This window comes from Glycine soja, chromosome 19, assembly GCF_004193775.1.
Source record: "Glycine soja cultivar W05 chromosome 19, ASM419377v2, whole genome shotgun sequence".
NCBI classification, from domain to species: Eukaryota; Viridiplantae; Streptophyta; class Magnoliopsida; order Fabales; family Fabaceae; genus Glycine; species Glycine soja.
Window position 1 is genome coordinate 38,369,150 of NC_041020.1, and position 24,459 is coordinate 38,393,608.

At 30.2% G+C, this 24,459-nt stretch overlaps 1 protein-coding gene across 1 annotated transcript; it reads right to left on the bottom strand.

The window, feature by feature from the left end:
• Positions 1 to 8,246: 8,246 nt before the first annotated feature.
• On the bottom strand, positions 8,247 to 10,810 carry LOC114400751 (WAT1-related protein At5g07050-like). The gene is made up of 7 exons (XM_028363375.1): positions 10,489 to 10,810; positions 10,308 to 10,370; positions 10,086 to 10,202; positions 9,704 to 9,956; positions 9,428 to 9,586; positions 9,004 to 9,155; positions 8,247 to 8,744 (listed from the first exon to the last, which is right to left on the bottom strand). Exons 1-7 carry the CDS (start codon positions 10,689 to 10,691, stop codon positions 8,513 to 8,515), a joined length of 1,179 nt encoding a protein of 392 aa, XP_028219176.1. The 5' UTR covers positions 10,692 to 10,810; the 3' UTR covers positions 8,247 to 8,512.
• Positions 10,811 to 24,459: the final 13,649 nt, after the last annotated feature.

Below are 24,459 nucleotides of genomic sequence, written 5' to 3' on the forward strand. Positions count from 1 at the left end.
GTTTGGTTCTCTTTTTATTTTTAAAAAATTATTCTATGTAAGTTTTGTAAATGGCAAGATTAAATAGATATGATTGAAGCAGGCCGAATAAGTCCTAAAAATGGAGCCCGACAACAATCTTAAATAAATAAGGCAAAATTACATTTTTGGTCTCTCAGTTTATCTTCAATTTTAAATTTGGTCATCCAATAATTTAATTTATAAATTTGGCCCCCTAATTTTATAAATCCCTGTAAAATTGATCCTGTAAGCCCGATTTGGATGTTGACCGTTAACCTCAGACGTTGACTGTCACGTGTCAATGCCACGTGTGACTGCCACATGTCAATGCCACTTGTCAACGTCTAAGTGGTTCCCTGTAAATGTTTCATTTTTTGTAGGTAAAATTGTAGTTTTGTTCCCCTAGTTTTACTCCAATTTCGATTTTGGTTAATTCGCACATTTGGTCCCCCAGTTTTATAAATCCCTTTATAAATTCAGCCAAATTTCATTACTGGAGAAATTGTATTTCAAATTTCAAACAAAAATACCATTGTCATACATAGGCCACTTAAGCAGTCATATACACATAATACCGCATGGGGGTGCAAAAAAAGAAAAAAAAAAGGAGGTTATTACAGAGCCTGTTAAAGTAAGAGATATGAAAATTTCAGATTCAGGTTGAGATTCATGCGCCACTTTCCCAAGTTGAACAACCCCAGAAGTGGGAGAGAGACAAAAAGTGATTTTTTCTCTGGATTCCAAGTGAGTGAAAAACTTGTAATGAAAAAGAAGTGCGAGATTTATCAAGACCTATCATGTCTCTAGCAGTAATGGCTAAACCATTCAAAAGATCAATTTTGCAGGAACAATTTATAAAGGGATTTATAAAATTGGGGGACTAAATGTGTGAATTAAACTATAGGGGGACCAAAATTGAAATTGGAGTAAAACTAGGGGACCAAAAGTGTAATTTTACCTAAAAAAATGAAGCTTTTACAGGGAACCACTCAGACGTTGATACGTGGCAGTCAACGTCTGAGGTTAACGGTCAACGTTCAAATCGGGCTTTCAGGACCAATTTTGCAGGAATTTATAAAACTGGGGAACCAAATTTGTGAATTAAATTATAGAGGAACCAAATTCGTAATTGGAGATAAAGTGAGGAACCAATTTTATAATTTTGCTAATAAATAATTGAGCTTTACCTCATTTTCATAAGTTCACCGCCATATTTGGATAGAAATACTCATTGTAGAAATACATTTTCATTCTGTATCTCAATAATATTTATTGAAATATACAATGGAAATGTATTTCCATTGTATATTATAAAGTCACACCCATCAATAACATAATAAAAATATTTTTGTTGTGTATTTGAACAAAATTGGCTGAGATAAACAATGAAATGTGTTTCTGCTGTGTATCTGGACAAATCTTATTCAAATGCATAATGAAAATTCGTTGTCATTGTGCATGTGGGCAAAATTTTGTCAACATATACAACAAAAATGAATTTTTGTCAAGGGTATTTTTGGTTTCTTAAAAGAATTGTCAGTGAACTTAGCAGAAAGTAGTTAAAAATAGCACTGCGTTAAATTACCTTGCGTTCGCTTCAATCTGAGCTTATTCAATTTGGACCACAAATCAAAAGATGGACTCAAATTTCCTAACAGCCTAAATAGTAATGAACTACAATACTTCGTCTTTTTGCCCATTGAAAAGGAATAAAAATATTTTACTTCCTTCTATGCTATGAGAAACGTTAGTAATGTACTTTTAATATGTATTAATATATTTTTATTATTAGATCACATTTATCTAAATCATTAAATAATAAACTGAAATTTATTAAATAAGAGTGAAACACATCTTCTAACAAAATATCAAACTATACTTCGTCATTCTATTTACACGTGTAAATATAATATAACAGACACGTACATATAAATATATATGATTGTGATTCAAAGTTATTTACAAGTTATGTTAAAGTAAATTAAATATCTCCCCCTCTCAATTTCTAGCCACATGAATCAATGTTAGAGGATGACCTCAAAAATAGAAAACAGATCACGTCAAAAGCAAAGATACATTTATCTAAGGATGACCGTTTCTTCAGGGGACGCCAGTGACATTTATAGGGTCATGTCCCACGATTAAATTATTAGAGTTCAACAGTATTACGAGTATAAAATATATTTTTGTTGTTTGTACTTTTGATTAAATTTTATTTTAGTTTCTATAGTTTTAAATCAATTAATTTAATTTATAAATTTTAAAAAGTAGGTAAATTTAACCATCACACCGAGGAAAGAAATAAAAACTAAAATATAGAGATTAAACTTGATCTATATATTTTAAAAAATAGGTAAATTTTAGTTCTTATTTGATCCCTTGACGTGAGAAATAAGTTTACCTATTAAAATCAAATTTGAAAGAAAGTACTAGAAATAAAAATACATTTTACCATTATTATTGTACACAACAATCAGTACTGACTATTATTCATATAACTACTTTGGGTTCAATATGTAATGACTATGGATAGTGATGTTTTAGTGCTTCAATATCGATATATAATAACTAGAAGATACAAATGATTTCAATATAATGTTAGCGTGAGTTAACTCTATGTAAATATTAGCGTTGGTGTAAACCCTTCTTGTGTTGGCTATATATAACACTGATGAATAACTGATATTAATTTAGCGTCAACTTTTGCCTTGTAGCAGATACCTAAAACTTTAATTTGTTGTAGTATTACTTCAGTCAACTTTATCATAAATTGTGAGTATGAGAGTGATAGTGTTAGTGAATAATGAAGATGAGATATTCCATTTTCAACATTTTTATGCCATAAAGCATTATTTGCCAAATTAAAATTTGTGACATAAAATGAGTCATGTAAACCAATACCATACAAAAAATAATTGTGTATCATAAAATGTCACTCATTGCTATCTTGCAGGCTCCAAATGATTTATATTTTATTGATCTCTCTCCAAATCTTCGATAATTTATTGCGAGCAATCGAATCTAAGATGACATTCTACCTAGCATGATTATAAAAGTCAAGTTAATTGTGTGAGGATTGATGACAACAACAATATATCCATTAGAGAGAAAATAGTAAATAAATGGTGAAGGGGGGAATGGTATAGTAAATGCTTATACTGTTCTGAGTTTCGTTAGTGTCTCCTGGCTAGGGTTCTCTTGTCTCTACGCAACAGAGTGCTTTACAAAAGATTGAGTACCAAGGGCCAGATATTAAACTATGAATATGTGGAAAATAGATGTTGCATAATCATTTTCTAAGGTAGTGACTTTCATTCAACTGATTAAATATGTTCCAATATTGTATATCTATGCTGTAGTCGATGATCCTTCAACAAGGGTAAATAACTTTCCTATCCATTAATACATATAACACTCACGAATATTATTTTTTTGCATGGATTAAAAATCATATGTGTTTGTCGTCCAAAAGAATTTTACATTTACATACCGTGAGTTAACTCGATTGTTTTCTCACATTAAATCGATTGTTTTCTCACATTCAAAAACAACACCACTACATCAATAATTCAATGAGTTAACTCTCAAGAATATGTTATTTAGGGCAATCAAAAAGGATTCTAACAAGTCTTGTAATATATATGTCGAAAATTTGATGGATAATTTCATTTATTGTTTGCACAAAGATTTCATTTCTTGAATAAGATAACTATTTTACATTTGGGGGTAAAAAGATAATAACATTTCCCAATCTTGTTAGTGTACGGTGTACCCAAAACATTATATAACTATTTTTTTTAGTTATATAGTGCTTCTGATGTATGATTAATTAGGTTATCCATTGAACGAGCGTGTCGTGCACTATAAAATATAAACAGTGGTTTAACATGTCCCCCCACTACGCCAAACAAGATGGTCTTGCACTACTAATTATTTGATGGATGATTGTTGGTGATATCAGCTTAAGCAGGTGTAGCTAGCTTCCGTAAATGATTGATTTGAATCAGTGTTTCATATGTGGCGTAGAAAAATGATAAATTATATAAATTAGTTTTTTTCTTCTCAATAATATTAAAAAAAAATAATAAAATATTATGCTCTGAAACAAATCCGAATAATAACATAACAATATTTAGAATTTCTTTTACATATGAATTTTGATATTAAATTAATTTATTTACGGATCATGTCCTGATAGATTCTAATTAACACATTATTATACTTTTTGCGTCTCTAATTATAAGACATAGTTGATTAATGGCTTATTAAAAAATTATTTAATTTAATTGTTAACATTAAATGTATTATAATTTTTAAAATTTGTTTAATTTTATTGAAAACCTATTTATATTCTTTAATCTCCATAGGAGAAAGAAACATATAATTCAAAAATTTTAATAAAAAAATAATTAATATACAAAAATAAAATAAAATGAATTCTTATAATAAGAAACTAAAAAAATTATTGGCTATATATTGTAATTAAGGATGAAGGAAGTATTATATTCAATGGATTTTTTTTTTCGAAAATCTTGAAAGCAGAGTAACCCATCAGAAAAAAAAAAAAAAGAAAAGAAGAAGTACCACTCCTTATTCTTCTCTCTCTATATATTAGGATTTAGGACTAAAGTGGATATACAATCATGTTGCAATACGTAGTGGACGTTGCATCAGATGTCTAATGCTAATTGGCCACGACATATCTCTCAAATAATTCAAGTATTTATTTTCATATGTTTTTTATATTGATATTGATGTAAAAGTGTATTCAGCCTCAAGTTGTTAGACGCTGATGCAATTCTAGTAATCATGTATAAACGAATAATGTGTCCATCACATTATGTTGAGCGATTGTTGCTTCTCTGTCTCATCAGATTAATCCCATTTAACTCTTCAATCTCAAGTCCACTAATAAGGTAACCAATCCTATAATCAACTCAATTTTTTTAAAGAAAAAGGTCATTCAAACAACCTATTTATTCTTGAGTTGATACACTTAATATACCAAAATAGTATGATTCCTTTGTCGTACCACCTTATTGTTGATCAATTTTTAAGGATTCAATACTCATTAATAGATGTAATTTGAAAACATTTTAGGGAGATAAAATTAGATCATTGGCTCCTTTTATAGTGATCGTTTTTTTTTCTTTTTTCAATATCTTTCTTAAATCACTAGCAAAGAATAGGTTCGAAAGTTTTATCATCGATGCATCTTATGAAGCCAGTTGTAGTCTTAATTTGAAGCTTTCAAGATACGTTAGAGTTATATATATATATATATATATATATATATATATATATATATATATATATAAACTCTTATTTCTTTTCTTCTTATCTGCTCTGAGAGTTTACTTGTTGGCGTTGCTTAAAAAATTCAGATTCTTTTTCTCTTATTCTAAGATTTTAATTAGACGTCTTTATTTATTTTTTTCCTAGTGGGTGCTAGCATATAGCCGCATGATACAAAGTCATATCCCAAAATTAATTACTTTTCAGGGAGGACGACTCTCTGTCATACTCTTTCTGTTGTAGATCAGAACAAAATTGTTGTGAATCTAATACCAACAAAACAATGCTGCCTAATCATCAACTAATCTACATTTCTTAGTTAAAGTTTCAAACCAGGTAATTAATCCAACTAAGCTAACCTCAGAAAAACTTGTTTGGTCACCTCAAATTTGCATTTTGCAAATTGTCATTTTCCTTAGGTTAAAATATGTTTGTGCTTCGTGATATATTGAGTTTTATATTTGCTCTATGATAAATTTTTCTTACGTTTTTATTCCACGATATTTAAAATTTTTTGTCATAGATTTTTACTGGCGTGGATGTATTTGTCAAGTTAACATGCCATCATGTTCCGTATGTTGTCACTTGTGATCAAATAATGAATTTACATGAGCAAATGCAAAATTCCTTGAAATTATGGAAAACAAATGTAAAACACTAACCCATCCATCTAGCACATGTGGCAACATAGGTGGCAGCTCACATATTAACTTAACAACCATGTTAGCATCATATTGATAGAAACTAACGACAGGAATCTATGATAAAAAAATTCAAATTTTAAAAAGTAAAACTGAAATTTTTTTTTATCAAGAAGCAAATATAAAACTTGAATATATATTACGGAACACAAATATATTTTAACTTTTTTTCTTGTGCTTTTTAAGGAGCCCCATGTTTGAAGCTTTAGATTAAATAGAGGTCTAACTCTAAACATTGATATTAAGAAAACTTTTTTAAATATACTACAAATATTTTTTATCAAAGACAATTTACTTGAGACGGATATAATTACTGTGAGTAGTAAAACTCTTCCTTTAATCTTTAATGCAATTGTATATTTAGAAGTAAAATTTGAAATTATTGATTAGTTCGGAAGAATTCCATGCACCCGTTTATCAGTGTGTTTGTGCTCGGTGATACTGAAAAACTTTATTAATTATGCTTAAACTAGTTGGATGTTTGAGACCATCTACAGTACCAAAGAAGAAATATACTGCTAATCTTCCATGGGAATCGAAGTTAGGGCAAAACGTGGCGTTGGTTGGTGTTATTGTATCTAACATATTATCCTCCAAATTGGCCACTTAATTGACACATGACGGAGACAGAACCATGGATTTGCATTTTTAAAGGAGTTTTAAGAATCAGAATTTTGGTGCAAGCATTTTACGGAAGTGTAAATTTGCATCTCTCAATGGACTCCTACTTAATCCCATGGTTGCATCACGTGGAATCCGTGACGTAATTATTCCTCCCTAGATATTCAGTGAGTGAAGGGTATGTTGCATCACATTGACATTGGATGCTTATTCATAGATAGAAGAGAATGAGAATCTGTCCTTGTAAAGAAGAGTGACATATTTTTACACTGAAATTCAGGGTATAATCTCTTCACTACACATACCTAACAGAATAAAATATCTCAGCTCTTATTATTCATCAGTGTCACATGAACCTTAATCTAACCTTCCCTAAGTCCAAATTAAATAAATCATCCATTGGCTACAGTAAACCCCATTGAAATTAGAACATTCTTCTTGGTTCTAATTAAGTTGATTATTTCTTGTAAAAGTCTATGTCAATTTAGAAACTGCAAACTTTTTTTATTTTGAATAAATGGTTGACTAATAATCGATATAGTGTGAACTCTCAGCTAGAGATCTTGTAACCTAATGGGAAAAGAACACTGTGTTATGAAAAAAATAAGCAAAAGAAATAGAAATTCTCTTCCTTAAAAAAAAAGAAGAAATTCTTTATTCCTACTCTATGCACGATTAGCGTAATAGAATCTTATACAATAAATGTACTGTCACGTCATTTAATGAAACTCGATAATTCATAAATAACCAAATTCATTGAATTAATGATATCTGTTAGGTGATAAATTAATAATATAAGGGTAAGTCTGTTTTAAAGTTGGCTAAATTTGATTCTCGTATAACTAAATTTAAATAGTTAAATATAATCAAGATATGTGCACAAATTAGTCTTAATAATAAATTTAATTATATAACGTGTGTAACAGTGACAAGAATTGATTGCCAGTAGTTGCAAAATGAACATTAAATTTTTTATACTAATAATATATTCAAATTAAATTCTTAAAAAAATATTTAGAATTTTATGTTTTTGTTTTAACATTATTAAATTAAATAGTTCTTACATGTTAGTTGAGGAAATTTTAATATATTTCATTAAGTATTGTTAATTACTTAAAAATAAATATTGAACAATTTTTATATTTATAATATAATAAATATTTTATTTTCGTTAAATACTTTCTACCTCTACTCTGTTTTTTTTATAGGCTCTACCACTATTCTGTATGTTTTGTTAATCTTGGGGAAATTAACTAGGATTTCAAACTTAACTGAGACAAATCCCTTTTGTTCATGTAGCATAAATTTGCATACAATTGTAACATGTTATATTGATATAGATATTGCTTTCTTTCAAACATTCGCATGTAATCTTCAGGTTGCGGTGTCCTTACTTTACTTTGTCATTCTTTTAATATTCTGCCAACCATGTATCAGGGAACTCGTGTCTTATAGGATTAGAAAAGTTTTAGCTCCAATAAATCAAGATGGTAAAGAAGCAGCATCTAATGCTAAAATTATAGAAAACTTTCATGTACGATTAGATCGTTTATACCTGCAATTAGATGTAAGCAATTCTCCCCAAGACATCACAACATTCTCTGAATTATTCACTTTGGAGAGAGAGAGAGAGAGAAAAAACATTTCTGCAATGTCAATTTTCCTTTCACCAAAGTGTGCAAAATTTAAGTTACATTATGGACAAGTAAGGTCCACACATAAGCTCCTATTCAAAATACAAAAAAGAGAAAAAAAAATAATCTAAAGTTAATTTTCCGAAGAAAGTTGGTGAGTACACAAAACACAACCCCTTTCAATTTCTCTGTTCTCAATTAACGACCCATTTTTTCATTGCAGCCTCTATTATTATTCATCCCTTTCTAATCTGTACCACTTTAAGCTTTTGGAGCACTAATGACTACCCTTAACTCTCTCGAGGCTTCACCCTTTTGCATCTCAATGTCGTTGTTTGTTTCAGCATCTTCTACCACAGTCTCCAACCTCCCATTTTCTGAACAGCACTTCATCACCTCCATGGTTGTCTCTGCCTCTTTCTCTTTGTTCTCCTTGTGTTTGCCCCATAGAACGGAGTAAAGTCCCATTACTATGAGAATAGCACCAACGACCCTGAAAGCACATGTAGATAAATCAACATCAATAATCGGATTACTCGTTGTTCACCACTGTTTCAAAGTTGAGCCTCTTGAAATTGCGAACTTTCAACTTTTATGTAAATTAAAACACAAACTTTTAGTTTATGATAGAAGAGAGTGACTCTGTTATCAAAACTTATAAGCTGTGAGACGAAACCGCGGGAAAGCGAAGTTTCTTTCTTTGTGCCTAAAAACTTATAAGATGTGAATGAATATGAGGACTTAGTACTCACCCTCCGAGATATATTTTTTCTGCAAGGATGAAAGCACCCATGATGGCTACGATAATCATCATCAAAGGGCTGAAAGCAGTTACGAAAACAGGACCTTTTTTCTGCATGACAATCCCTTGAACATAGTAGGTGATACCTGATGATATTATTCCCTGTGCACCAAAGTTTATGTCCATTTAGACTCTCCTCATATGGTTCAACATAAAATAGATAGATAGAGCAGAAAAAATTATCATATGATCCGAGACTACCACATAATCCTGATTCTTGACCAATTTTTATGTGACATGTACCCGAGTTTTTTAATTTAAGATAAATAGTTAATAAAACACCATTACGTGTCACGTAACAGTTAATTGAGATCAGATGATGTTAGACCATATAATAATTTATGAGATAGATGGATAGACAAATAGAGGCTTACAGCATAGGCTGCAGCAAGAAGGTTCATGTCCCAGCCAATGGTCCAAACAGAGGGTTTGTGCTCCATGACAAAGGTAACTGCAATTGACTGCAGTGTACCCAAGGCACACACAAGTGCTGTGAGGGAGAGCTGAGCAGGGTATTTCCTTAATGTCACTGCCTGCATTAATCATAAATAATGTACACAAGTCACTCTCATGAATAAGAATCAAAGTAGTAGTAGTTGTAGGTGAGGTACTCTTTCCACACTGTTTGAATTAAACACTTAATTACTTGCCTGAAGGATGAAGAAAGAAGCCCATGAAAGGGTGGCAAGTATTAGAAGAATAGAGCCCTTAAACCAATCCTTTTCACCAGAATCAGTGGTGTTTTCAGGTACATAGTTTCTGGGGTGATGCATGTACTTAGACCCCAAGAAACTGATTACTTGCCCTTTATACAATGTCATCAACATGGCCCCAGCAACTGTTACAATAGTTCCAATCACCTTTGCTTGGCATCTTACTTTTCTCATGTCCAACTTCTCCATCCTAATCCAGCCCAAGCATAGAGTAAAACCATGTTATCTCAAAGCAATAAAAAAAAAAACAAAATAGTACTAATACTAACAAATTAAAAGAATTAAGATCAAGATTAGCCGATTGTTTATTTAAATATACCTAAAAATAGCAGCCATCACAAATGTCATTGCAGGAAGAATGTTGCTAATCGCACATGAGTAGGTCGGGGAAGTAAATTTCAGCCCGGCATAGTATAAGTTCTGATCAATCACAGGCCTATAAGAACAGAACAGAAAAAAGAAGAAAAGAACAAATTTTAGAACATGTTTTCAGGTTGCATCGATCATAATGAACACTTTCTAGAGCAAGAAAATTACTAACCCAAGTAGACCCAACACAAATATTTGCATGAACATGAGAAATGTCATCTTGGGCCTCACTTTCCTGCCAATGACAAACAGAAGAAGAGAAGGTTAATCAGAAAATGATTCAGAACAATGAAACAATGGTTTTCACTTTTCTTCTCCCATTTTTTTTTCCTATGTGAATGAGTGATAGGTACCTCTCTAGAACAATAGCAAAAGGAGCAATAGCTGCAGTAGCAAAGGCGTGTCTATAAACCACAAGCACATAGTGGCTCATCCCACGGTTGAGGGAAACCTTAGTGATTATGTTCATACCCGCAAATCCGAATTGCAGAGAAACCATGGCTATGTAAGGCTTGCACCTCTGAAAGAAACTCCCACAATACCCATCTCCTTCCATTTTTTTTCTTCTTTGATGTGTACGCAAGGTAAAAGGACGGTACTCTGAACTAGGAATAGAGTTTGTGTACAGAGGAAGAACACTTGTGGTTGTTTGTGTCTCCTAAGTGAAAAACGTTACCCCCACTATGGTATTTATAGCTTACAAGAGTTAATGTTGGAAAACGACACTTTAGATCACGTACGATTCCTTCTTGAGGCGGGTTTTTACATTATCCTAAAAGATTTATCTGTAGTATGAGACACAGGTCCCCCAGAACATATACATGCCAATGCAAGATAACTAGCGGCCTATTATCTCAAGCATGGGGACAACCACGTGTAACACTCTGGTTTTTGGTAGACAAATATATCAATATTTACTAAATATGTATTTTAGATTTTTATAATTAATTAAATTAATAATTATTTTGAGATGTGTTTTGAGTTAAAATAGGATTTTTAATAATTATTCACATGAACCAGAGATTAGCAAAATAGAGAATAAATAGAATTTTTATTTTAGAATTTAAATAAATAATGAGAAGTGAGTTTTATTAATTAAAATAGTGATTTTGAAGTAAATAAAATAAATATGTGCTTTTAGAAAATAGATAAAGGCTTTTAGAAAATAATAGGCTCAGAGTACTCAGATATATAAATAGTCATTTTTAATATCAGAGTAGTTTATCTACGTCCTCTCCTCTTTCTTCCTCTCTTTATTCTTCTTTCTCTTTTAAAATTCTCTTTTTTTCTCGCATACACTCAAACTTGTTCCAATAAAATTACAATCTCAGACTTATAAACCGTTGGATCATCTTGACATTTAGACACCAACTTTGGAACTATTTTTTTTACATTCCAACCGTTGGGATTTGTGAAATATTGTCTGTAGAGAGAGATATGACCCTTGCTCAGAGACAATGAATTTGAAGCTCTAATCCCTTCTCCTTTTCTCTAATGCATGAAAACCCTAGCAGAGCGACTAGAGGAAAAGCTTAAAGAATCTTAGGAAACCGCTAGAGACTTTATTGTTGTCGGACTACACACATTAGTCCGCTTACATGTAAGGAATGAGTTAGTCACACTTGAGGATTAGAATGAACATGTGTAGGGATCCCTAAATGATCAATTTTTGGTTATTTTTGGTTGTTTTATGAAATCAAATTATATTCTCATGCTTTTAATCGCAAATTGACTGTGTTTGATGGACCATTGATATCCCGATGCGCAATTATTGTGAAATTGATGTGTTCTATTTTCTTGTTTCGTGCTTTAAAAATTTATCTATGATCATAATGTGTCTTTCTCTTGTTTTTCTACCTATAAATTGTAGGTTTGATTGCTTTATTATCATGAATTGAGTGCGCTTTCAGTATATTTGTGTCATGAGATATCTATTTGATTTTAATATATTATTGTTCATTAATTGTTGACAACCTCCATATTTTGCTTATTGATGATGATCGGAAAGATTTTTATATAATATTCCATAATACCACGCGAATGTGTAGGGTTGTGATTTGCTCTTGAATCAATTGGATAATCACAAATCTATATAAAGAATAGGATTGTTTGAAATGTTCTTTGTCATGCTCTGGTCTCATAAGCTTCTTATGTGTTAATGATTATATATGTATATGAACTGTTAAAACAAATTAGGAATTAATAGTTCAAATAATAAATTAAATTGAAGAAAATTACTATACCAAGATTCAACGATAAATACTTTTAATGCATTATTAGTTTAATTAATTATTAAATCTTTTTAATTGAAAATAATATAGTTCAATTTAATATATATATATATATATATATATATATATATATATATATATATATATATATATATGTTTTGTGTCATGTAAATATTAATTTTGTGTAATGTGTATATGATTCATGAGGTGTGATAACATGTTGCTTTGGGATTATAACTTTGTGATTGAGATTATGTGTATGTGATAAATTGGGTATGTGTTGAATTGTAAGATATATGTGTATTGAGATATTATATGCATTGAGTTGTGAGCTATGAACTATACAATTACACAACTCTAAGACCCTTTGAGGACGATGAGTTAATACGTGGTGAGTTTTATGATGGACTCCACTGTAGGAACCCAACGAGTTTAATCATTTTGAGACGTGACGAGTTAAAAATTACAATAATATATAGGCTTCAGTGAGCCATATATGATTTTAAATGCTTGCATTAACAAGATGATAAATTATACGACTATAATATGTGAATATTACTACTGTATGTCGTGTATATGATTCATGAGGCATGATAACATGTTATGTAGGGATCATGAGATTATGATTGAGATTATGTGTAAGTGGAAAATTGAGTATATGTTAAATTGTGATATACATGTGTATTGAAAAGTTGTGTGCATTGAGTTGTGAGCTATGAACCATACAATCACATGATCATGGGTCTTTTAAGGGCGACAAGTTTATGCGCGACGAGTATTATGATGGAATCCACTATGGGAACCCAACGAGTTTAATCACTTTGAAGCGTGACAAGTTAAAAATTATTTTAAGAACAATTGAGGAGTCGTGTGATTTGTCTAGTTTATAGATAAAGTCTGCATGTTAAAATATTTTATGGGTTGGACCTAAATCAAGAGGGAGAGGCCCTGATGGATTCTTTAGAGTTTAGGCCTTGGAGGTAAATACACTTGGTTTTAGTGTTCCTCTAAATCTATGTTGATCCTATATGGTTGGAGCACTCTCACAAAAGGGAGTGACCTTGACTGGTCTTCCTATGATTTCACTTAGTGAGAGTGATCTAACTTACCAATGAGTAGTCTATCTTGTCATGTACTCCTAGGCGTCTGACAAGATTTTTCACTAACATGGTACCATATTGCATATAGGATTGAGTCTTAGTGTATCTATTACATAACGCTTGTGTAATGATCATTATGACTTGTTACATGATGGTGAATAATGAATTGTGTAAGTGTGAGATGTGTTGAACTTGAGATGTGTTGCTTTGAACACGTGATTAATGTGAAGGTGTGAAATGTGATTTTGTGATTAAATCCTTGGGATAAGTGATGTTACGCAATGAGTGGTAAAATGATGCAACTTGTGTTAAGTTGAGTTTGTTATATATATATATATATATATATATATATATATATATATATATATATATATATATATATATATATATATTCTTTCGTTTATCTCTACCTGTTTAGGAATGTGATAACTCACTCCTTATGTGTTGTTTGTGTTTGGATCCTGTGATGATCTCAAACTTTGTGTTTGTGAGAGTAGATGGTTAGGTGGATGATTTTAAAGAACCTCATGCTAGAGGACACTAGGACACAACGCTCTAATAGGATGTGGCATTAGGACATGAGTTTCTATATTATTTACATAATGTTTTAAACATATTAATTTATGCTATTACACTGCATAACTTGTTTCCTTTTGTAAAAATTGGATGACCTTGTTTTGGGCTGGAGATGTTTTCATATCCTTATTTGATAAGTTTTTAATTTGATGATTAATGTGGATGTGAATCTTTTACCCACGTGAACTCTTTTATGTTTATTGAATAAAATCTCTTTAATTAATTTCGCATTTTTATGCATGATATTATATAAATATGTATGTCAGGGTAGAGGATCTCACATTTAGTGGTATTAGAGCAGGTCAAACCTTTCGGCCAGTGTGTTATGTGCTTACCATATTCTGGTGGGTGCTTTGTGTGATTTCTTGTGATTATTCTATTGTTTATGTTTGAATTATTGCTTGTTTTTCCTTTTCGCATGATTGCATGAGACTAATTGATGCTTGTTTTTCCTTTTCGCTATACCATAATTCCACTATTGAGTCATGAGCTATGAGACTGACTATCTCTATAATTCGTGAAATATGGTAGGACATATGGCAAGTCGTTAGGTGATGCAGGTAGTCTTGATATTGATTGATAATGTCTTAATGAACCTTTATCTTCCTACGTGTATGTTGTTAATAAGCTTATCTCTCTCTTGATGTGTGGATTAGTGTTGTGGAGACCTTTTGAAGTGTATATATGCCTTGGATAAGTGTGTGTCTCTTGATGTGTAAATGTATGAATGCTTAACTCCTTTCTTTTGTGTTTAGTCATGAATGTGGTTGTTGAAGCTTGTGATTCATTAATACACCATTAATGACTGTTTGATTCTTATTTCTTGTAAGTACATAAGTACATTATATGCTTGTGGTAGGAACCTATAAGTCTATGTATGCTTGTTGTATGGTTTTTTGCAATTCCTTGCTCATAGCAATGCTAATGCCTTATAGTTTGATGACCCGTATCAAGATATATTTCATAAGGAATACTATTTTGACCGTACCTTCCGATTCTGGTACGAACCATTTCTTTGTGTTGCATATTGAAGTCAAGTGATTTGATTTTACTTGTAAGTCTTAGCATAATTCATTCCTTATGTGTCTGTGCTAAACAATTTGCTTTCTGATGATTCTGTCACAATCAAGAAATTATCAACATCTTCATATGTGTGTACAATATAGTCATGTTTTCATCTCTAAAATTCATTTGAATATTTGTTGTTGATTTCAGATGGGTGATCCTCCTTGACTTGAATTATTGCCTCCAATTAATCAAGTGCTAGTCTTATTATAGGCTGATTATCTTCCTATCACGCCTCGTTATACTGCTTGGTAAACAGATCATGTCATTGTTCTATCACTAGTAGAGAGAGACTTTTGCCTTTGTCAATCACATTAAGGTGTTTCGGGAGGAAATAACCGAGTATGCATGATCCTTGTTACCCGTAGACGGAAGTCAAGCTTAGTAAGTCCTGTACCTGTGTTCCTTGAGGATATGCTTAGTTTACCGCCTAAGTATGAGATTGAGAATCTAATAGGTCTAGTAACCATAAAAAACTGTAATAGTAGAGATGTTTGGTGTAGAATTGTTGAGCATATAGAGTAGTTGGAAAAGTTGTGAGGACTAGTTAGAAGGTTTAGTGTGAAACCTTAAGAAGAGTGTAAGGTGGGCGTTGTTTGCTAAGCATAAAGGGATTCGAGAGTGAGTGTTCTTGCGTAAGGTAGGTAACCTAAGGAATTAGTGATGATAGTCGTATAATTAGTGAGATAGATCTTAGTTCTCCTTACCAACTCCAAAGATTATATTTTGTCATGTCGTCGTCAAGCACCTCAAACTTCCAATTAAACTTTTGCATTGAATTGTATCCACCATTTTTTTCTCACTTTCCTTTGTTAGCATCAACTTCTCTTGAACTAATGTGGAAATTGGTTTTGAATTTCTTTAGAATATTGTCTACATACTTCTTCTGGGAGATATAAATCCCATCATCCTGTTGAATGACCTCAATGCCAAGAAAATAAGACATTAATCCTAAATTTGTCATCTCAAAATAACTTATCATAGCCTCCTTGAATTTTGCAATAATCCTTAAATTGTTGCCAGTGGAGATTAGATCATCAACATAAAGACATACAATGAGAATATCTCCAGGATCAACAAATTTAGATGTATAACATGTGCTCCTAAGGAAATATCTCGAAACCATGTTTCACAAAATAAGAATCAATTTTTTTATACCACACTCTTAGCACTTGCTTCAACCCATACAAATTTTTCTTTAATCTATAGACCTTATCTTCTTTTCCTCTGACCACATATCCTACAAGCTGCTCAACATATGCTTCTTCTTCCAGAATTTCATTTAGAAATGCAGATTTAACATCCATTTGGTATATCTTTCAATTATTTTGAGCCGAAAAAGAAATAATTATGTGAATAGTGTCTAATATTGCAACAGGAGAAAATACTTCAAAGTAATCAATACTTGGGTTTTGCTTATATCCTTTTGCAACAAACCTTGTTTTGAACCGATTAATTTCTCTGTTGGGATTGTACTTTGTCTTGTACTTACACTTCACTCCAACAGGCCTTTTATCTGCAGATAAATTTGTTAGCTCCCATGTATCATTCTTTTCTAATGCATGAATTTCATCATCCATGGCTTTTCTCCAATTCTCATCACTTAAGGCTTCTTCAAATGCCAATGGCTCATAATCAACAAATAAAGCAAAATTGATCATCTCCTCATCAGATGGCTCATTATCATCTCTTGGTAGTTAAGGGTTTCCCTACGGCTTCCTAGATGTTTATGGTTCATCAAGTGTTGGATCTGGTTATCTTTCATTTTCTTCATAGTTGTTAGTAATCATTATTGTTGTTTCTATCTTGGTTGAAATTTTCTCGGCCTTTACCTCTGAAATCTCCTCTTCTTCCATTGTTGAAGTTATCTTGACTCATTTTGACAAATTTTCAAGACAAAGAGGAAATGAGAATATAATTTGATTGATATTCAATTGACTACTACATAATTGAGTAGGTACAATATACATTTATATACAAATGGAGCTATAAGTTAGGAAACACATTAGTCTAAAAATAGTATAATATATAGGGCTCTAAATATCAAAATATATTCTACAACTCCCCTAATCTGAGGAGATTACAACGAGATCTATGGGCAAAAAGTCCCAACACTTTAGCCTATATATACAACAAGATTTCATCAAGTAAATGAAATTAGACAAATCTACATATACATAAAAAGGATTCATATACCATTAAGCTAACAAACAAGGATCCTTATTAGATTTAGGGTCCGTCTAGAAAAATAGCTTAATTAAGATCTTTTTAATAGGTTCTTATTATATTAGCTAGAATTTATGTTATAAGTGTTTAAAATTTCATGACTTATTTGAATTTGGATATAACATAATTAAACGCTTACACAATCTTTAAATGTTTCGATGTATAACTACATAAACACTCATAAGATCTCGTTGTCTCATTTTAAAAAATAATAAATAAATAAATCATAATTAAAAATTAAAAACTTACTAAATAATTAATATACTAACTAACCAACTATATATATATATATATATATATATATATATACATATATATATATATATATATATATATATATATATATACACACACACATATATCACAAAAATATTAAAAAAAATTAAGTAGCAAATTTAAAAAAATTGACACAAAATAAACACCATACACCTATCAATAGTTTTAAAATTAAAACCTCTTCAATTTTTTTAAAGTTCAATATTTAATAAACAAAACCCACGATTAAAATATATTTGGGTATCTAATTAGGTAAACACCTCAATTTAGAAGAGTTAAATCTCATATAAATTATCAAAGAAAAGGGAGGATGGATGAAACAAAAACAAGGGGAGAACTGGGAAAGAGAGTGGAAAGTATTTATATTGTGTTTTTTTTTTATCATGTAATTAACGAGAGTTAAAAGACAAAAGACAAGTTGGAGGAGAATGAAGTGCTTAAACTGGTTGTACTTGAAGATTTCGGTGTTAACAAATACTATATCCAATGTAATCTATTGTCTATTACTCTTTTGTTACTTTCTGATGACATCAAGTACACCAAACTTAGCATGCATGTCGTAAAAGATAGCTAGGACCTCATTACATGATCTTGTTAAAGATTTAGAATACCTTACTTGATATGCTGCATTGTTTCTTTGACAAGACACCAAATAGGCATACAAATCAGCCATTTTGGTTATTCATTAAAGAAAGCAACTTGAGCAATACTTATCAGGAAGAATTTCACCTATTAATCCATAGAATATTCGGCTAATTAATTTCTGATATACATGAGAAATGCGTTTTCGTGGAAACGCAAAAGTTTAGTCCTATCTTTCTCTGATAACATATTATTGGCTCTGTGAATCTCAGAATTCAGAAACTTCAATATGTGGTGTCTCTTCCCACCACCTTTTTTGTTTCCCTTATTTAACCCCTTTTAATTTCTTTTAACATTATTTTCTTCATGATCAGAAGATAAATATTGACGCAATTGATCCTATATATTTATGCATGTCTGCTGATCAATCTGCAAAGAATTACGAAGGTGTATTTGTTTCGTGGTTTTTTTTTTCTGTTTTGATATGATTAATAATTATAAAATATTATTTATTTTATTGTTTTTAAAAGAGTTATACAAATAACGGTGAAAATTATGTATTATTATATTTTTACGGTTTTATGTTAAATTTTTAAGGAAGAAAAAAATAAATTTAATTAAAATAGTATTTTATAATTATTAATCAAATCTACAAACCAAGCACATCTTAATTAAAGAGATGGTTCAATTCATAATGAAGTTTGACTTGCAATGAGAAAATCACATCAAAGCCATGAAAAATACACTCATAAGAGAAAATTAGCTTAACTTACATGCTACAATCAGAATAGTTTCAATATGATTAAATTTTGTATGATCAAAACAAAAAATAATATAGAAAAAATTTCATAATAAGTCATGCATGCTCCAACTTCGGTTTGGTGTAATTTTTTTTCCAAACTGACAAGTTAGGACTCATTTTTAAATTATTAATCATTTTAGAGTAAATCGTAATAAGTGTTATAACTTTTTTTTAGCTGAAGTTATAAACTTTTTTACGATTTTAGTTTTTTTTTCATTTACGACTTTGAATTTGTAAATGTTTTTTTCCCCAAATGTGTTTTATACGTCAACTTTTTTCAAAAAAATTATAAATATTTTTTTAAGTTAGTTATTTAATAAATAATTTTTTTTAACTTTTTTTAGTTTTATTTAATATTTTGTATATATTTTTTATATGATTTTATTTAATATTTTATATCTTTTTTTAATATTATTTTATTTAATATATTTTTTAGTATTCTTTTATTTAATATATTTTTTAAATAATGTTAATTAAGGAAATTGATTTATTTTGTAAATGAAAAAAATAGTGCAAAATATTTAAATTTAAAAAGACTAAAGAGAAAAATAAAAAGACAACATAATACATTAATATAAGTTAACTAAAATTTAAATGAAAATATTAAAATGTTTTGTTACTAATATTAACTTATAATTTATTAAATAATATTAATTTTATTTTATAAATTAATTTAATATTACCAATAAATAATAATTTTGTAAAAAATATATTAATATAAAATTAATAATAGTAACGACTAATATTATTTTTATTTTTTATATTTTTCTTTAATTTGTATTGTTCATTTATATTAATGTATTGTATTGTTTTTCATTATTTGATTTAAATATTTCGTATTATTTTTTTCATTTATAGACAAATCAAATTCCATAACATTAGTAAAAGAAATATATAAATTATTAAATATAAAAAATATTTTAAACAAAATAATATTCAAAAAATATATAAAATATTAAATAAAACTTAAAAAATAAAAATAAAAACATTTATTTATTAAATAATTAAATAAAAAATATTTACATTTTTAAAAAATTAACTTAAAAAAATATTTACAATTTTTTTAAAATAATTTAATATAAAAAATAAAACATTGACAAAAAAAAACATTAACGACTTCAGAATCATAAATGTAAAAAAAAATATTTACGACTTTGTAAAAAAAAATTACAACTTTAAATCATAAAATTGTCGTAAAAAAGTTTATCACTTTAATTAAAAATAAATCTTAAGAAATGTTACGATTTCCAATACAAAAATTTTAACACTTATTTTCAATTATTCCAAAATAGATAATAATTCAAAAACACCTTAATTGTTAAATTTGGAAAAAAAATTACAACCAAACTAACGGTATTAATGCCTCCAACTTCCAAGGGAATCTTGTTCCCTTTTCACCACATAAAAGAAGGAAATCAATATTATTTTCTCGATCTACTTTTTTCCCCTTCTTTCTTATTTTTTAAAGGAAATCTTGGCTTTTAATCATAATTCCTCTGCAAGTACTTAAAGTTTCATGTTTTAGGTGTAAAAAAGAAAATATGAAACTTTAAGTACTTAAAGCTTCATATGATTTTGCATTGGCATGCTAGCTAATATATTGTACTTAATAAATAATAATAATAATAATAATAATAATAATAATAAAGCGTATGTTACACTTTATTCCGGAAATGTTCATACAATTCAACTACACCAAATTTTATAACTTGCAACCACACATTTCATATGCACCGTACTAACAAAAAAAATCTAATTACTTCTGCAACAGACTATCTGTCTCATTATTTAAATTTTTTTCTAATAGATAGGTTTCCATATATAGATTGCCATGCATGATTCATGCATTTTAGATGAAGAAAAAAGATAATATATATGCTGGGTGTCTCAAAATCTTTGTCACTTAAATTGATGTTTATTAAAGTGTCTAAAGGAGGCTAGCAAGGGAAAATATTGAAGAGTCTGCAACCTAGTGCAATTGTGTTAAAAAGTCATGAAAACTTCACAAAAGGCGTAATAAAAAATGGGTCTTGAAAATAAACGCTTATATCATACACTCACAGACAGAAGGACTAATTACCTACAAAAATGTATGCTTAAAAATGTATCAAATAATTTATTAGTTTTAGAGGAGGACCGCACAGGGCATGTTATTATTGGTCTATGATCTTGAGCAGAATTTCCACACAATGGTTTGAAAGTGCACTGATTTGAGTGGTCACTACTATTTGTCTCAGCAGAGTGCAGTATCCATCTCAAATAAAGAAGAACACAGCACGCACTTCCTAAGTGATACGCATTCAAAAGTAGGGTGTTGATAGGACTGGCCAGCCATGGGGTGTCGTTCCTTTGCTGGAAAGTGCACCAATTTTATGGCGAACCTCTTAGGATAGGCTTATTCATCAAATATCCATATTCATAAATTAAAATATTATTTAAACTTGGATACAAATATTATAAGAAAATCCTTAAACATCTTCAATTTTAAAGAAATATCATTATAATAATACCCTTACTTCACTAAATGAATAAAGATAAAGTTGAACCGGAAAAAAAATCAACAATTTAATTTTCTGAAAATGGCAAATAAATTAAGACAAGTCCAAAGTTCTAAAATAACAATTATTCATGGCAAAAAGTTAGCATTGTCATCAAACACAATATGTATATTATACTTTATACTTTATTTGCGGATTCAAGTGTGGAATTTTGAACACTTGCAAACTTCGTGGTAACCAAGTGCATGTCGGCTTACGTATTACGTTTCATATTTTCCAAATGACTGTACTACATACAGTAAAATCTATATATAGTTAATCTATACTTTTCAATATCTTTGAGTGCGCGCGTGATAGCTTGATTCAAAATTAAAACAAAATGAATAAAAAAAAGTGCTGGAATAGAAGAGGGAATTAATGAATTATACAACTAATTATATAGACCTAGCTCCTAATGATCACAGTGAAAAGCATGCTTTAAAGTTAATTTGCATTGAGTAAAATCGTTGGTTACCAACAGACTTTGGTTGACGGGTTTTGATGTCTGTGTGCGTACTACACTTCTTTAAGTAAATAAGTAATTCATAGCCAAAAATTTATGTAACTTGAAATTTATCTTAGTAATTTAACTAAGAATACTGCTTAATAGTACGAGAGAAATTAAGTTCTGAAAGGTTTTGAGTCAATTAGTTATTTTGACAAAACACTGAAATCAAAATATATGAGAGAAAAGAAACAAATATTTCCAAAGGATGACACGTATTATTCATGCAATTGTAAATAGTTTTGTGTTGTTTAATTACCATTTTCCTTTAAATAATGATCATATATGACTAATTGAACTACAAAATATTTGTGTGACGAAATGAACCACTGAATGCAGAACATGCATATATATTTCTCTTTCCTTTTCGATCTCATAAATTTAGATTTTAACATATTTGAATATGCATGAGCTTACCATAGACAAATATCATATATGTATTCCAATTTGAAAACAATACATAGTTGTTATATATTCACCAGATTTTCTTTGTCCTTTGCTCACAAATCATTGATAACACGTATTCTCCGATGTATTTATTTGCTTATGTTACGCCTCTTGCTTTATCGTGGCCCATCATTAACATCAACAAAAGTTTGAGACATATTGTAATATATAAAATGAAAACCAAAGACCAGAATATCCCCAAGAGGACGTGCAATGTTTTAGACCACATATCAACAAATCGTCCTCATGCTAGGGATTCATCAATTCTATGAACCCATAGCCAGCAATTATAGTTCACAATAGCCACCATGAACAGTGCACATAACATAACACACTTTGGGGGCGGATATGAACTTGTAAAATGTCTTAAATGCCCTTACTCGATCACATCAGCAGAGCAACTACTAGAGCGGTCCCCAAGTGGCTGGGAATAGCTGTTTGAGCAAAAGTGGCGCATCACAAAAGCGAAATGGGGATCTAATCAGTAATCACATATAACAATCATCACGACGTTTTTGTCTCCTAAATGTGACATGCTTGTAACATATATAGCTAGGTCCAATGACATAATTTAGTGACCAACTGGAACGGTCTGGTTTGAGGACAACCTTAGGAATTTTTTCTTTTCTCTTTCTATTTTTTACAATCTTATAGATATTAAGTTTCAATCAATTTTATGGATAATTAATTTTCATTTAGAAAATCTAGAGATCACTACCAACAATGTATTTTTCATTTATAAAATTTCAATTCGAAACTTTACTTAAGATATTTAAATCCAGTCCGGTTCAAACTATACATAAGGCTTGCTTTTCTCTTTAACCTTTCTTTAAGTTTATGAAATGAATTAAAAGTTTAAAACATGTACTAGGAAGGAAAAAGAAAAGGTAGAAGAAGAGACAAGAGGCGTTAGGTGCCCTTCACTTACTATTCGTGAAGTGAAAGAGCAAGTGGGGGTGTTTAAGCATGGAGCTGTAACGGGTCCTCTCAAGTAGCAAATGTTGGAGCCGAGTGAAGCAGTGAGGAGCCAATGAAGATCTGTTACACCAAGTTGTTTGGTGTTTTTCTGTTTTCACTTTCCATTTTGATTGCTCTTTTTTCTCGCCCGAGTCGTCATAGACTTTTCAACAGTAGCTAGGGTGTGCAAGATTCCACTAGCAAAGGGTAGGGCTCTCTCATCAACATGGTTTTGATAATGGGGCTTGTGATGGGGTCGAGGTTCTCAAAAGCCACCTGAATTTATTCGTGTCTAGGGTTGGTACTTTTGTTTTTGCCAATTTGTTTCCTCAGTTTCGTCGGTTTCTCAGGTGGAGTTGGATTAGGTTGGAAAAATTTCACGCATGGCGCTGATGAATTGCTAGCAAGGAGAGCACTAGCACACAAACGGACACACGCTAGCTTCTCATCTATCTTTTTTATTTGTTACATGTATGGGAGTGATCAAGACAAAGCCTAATCCTAAAGTATATTACTAATTGCATTTTATCTTAGGGTTCTCTAACTCATTCAAGTAAATATGATACCAAAAAACTTCATAATAAATTATTAATGTAATGCTCTATGTACTTAAAAATGGTTTCATAGGTATAATTTTCTTAATTATGCCAATTGTTTACTATATGGGCTTTATCCCATTTTTATTAATTTGGATTAACTTAGGCATACAACTTTTCATTTTTTTTTTTCTGACTAGACAACCTTTCATTTTATGGTGATTTAAATCTATTATTTTCTATTACATTTTCTTCATTTTTTTGGCTTTCTCACTTAATTGTTAAAGAAATCAAAGCAGAAACAACTTTAGGACCTAATATTAATGTACTGTGATTTTTATCAGTATATTTTTTAAATTGGGTTTGCTGTTACAATCATAAGTATGCAGCAAAACATGCATGGAAAAACGACAATATGGAGACGCTGTTTAACTTACTTTTTAATTATTTCACTTACCATTTTTTTCAAATGAACTGCTTCTAG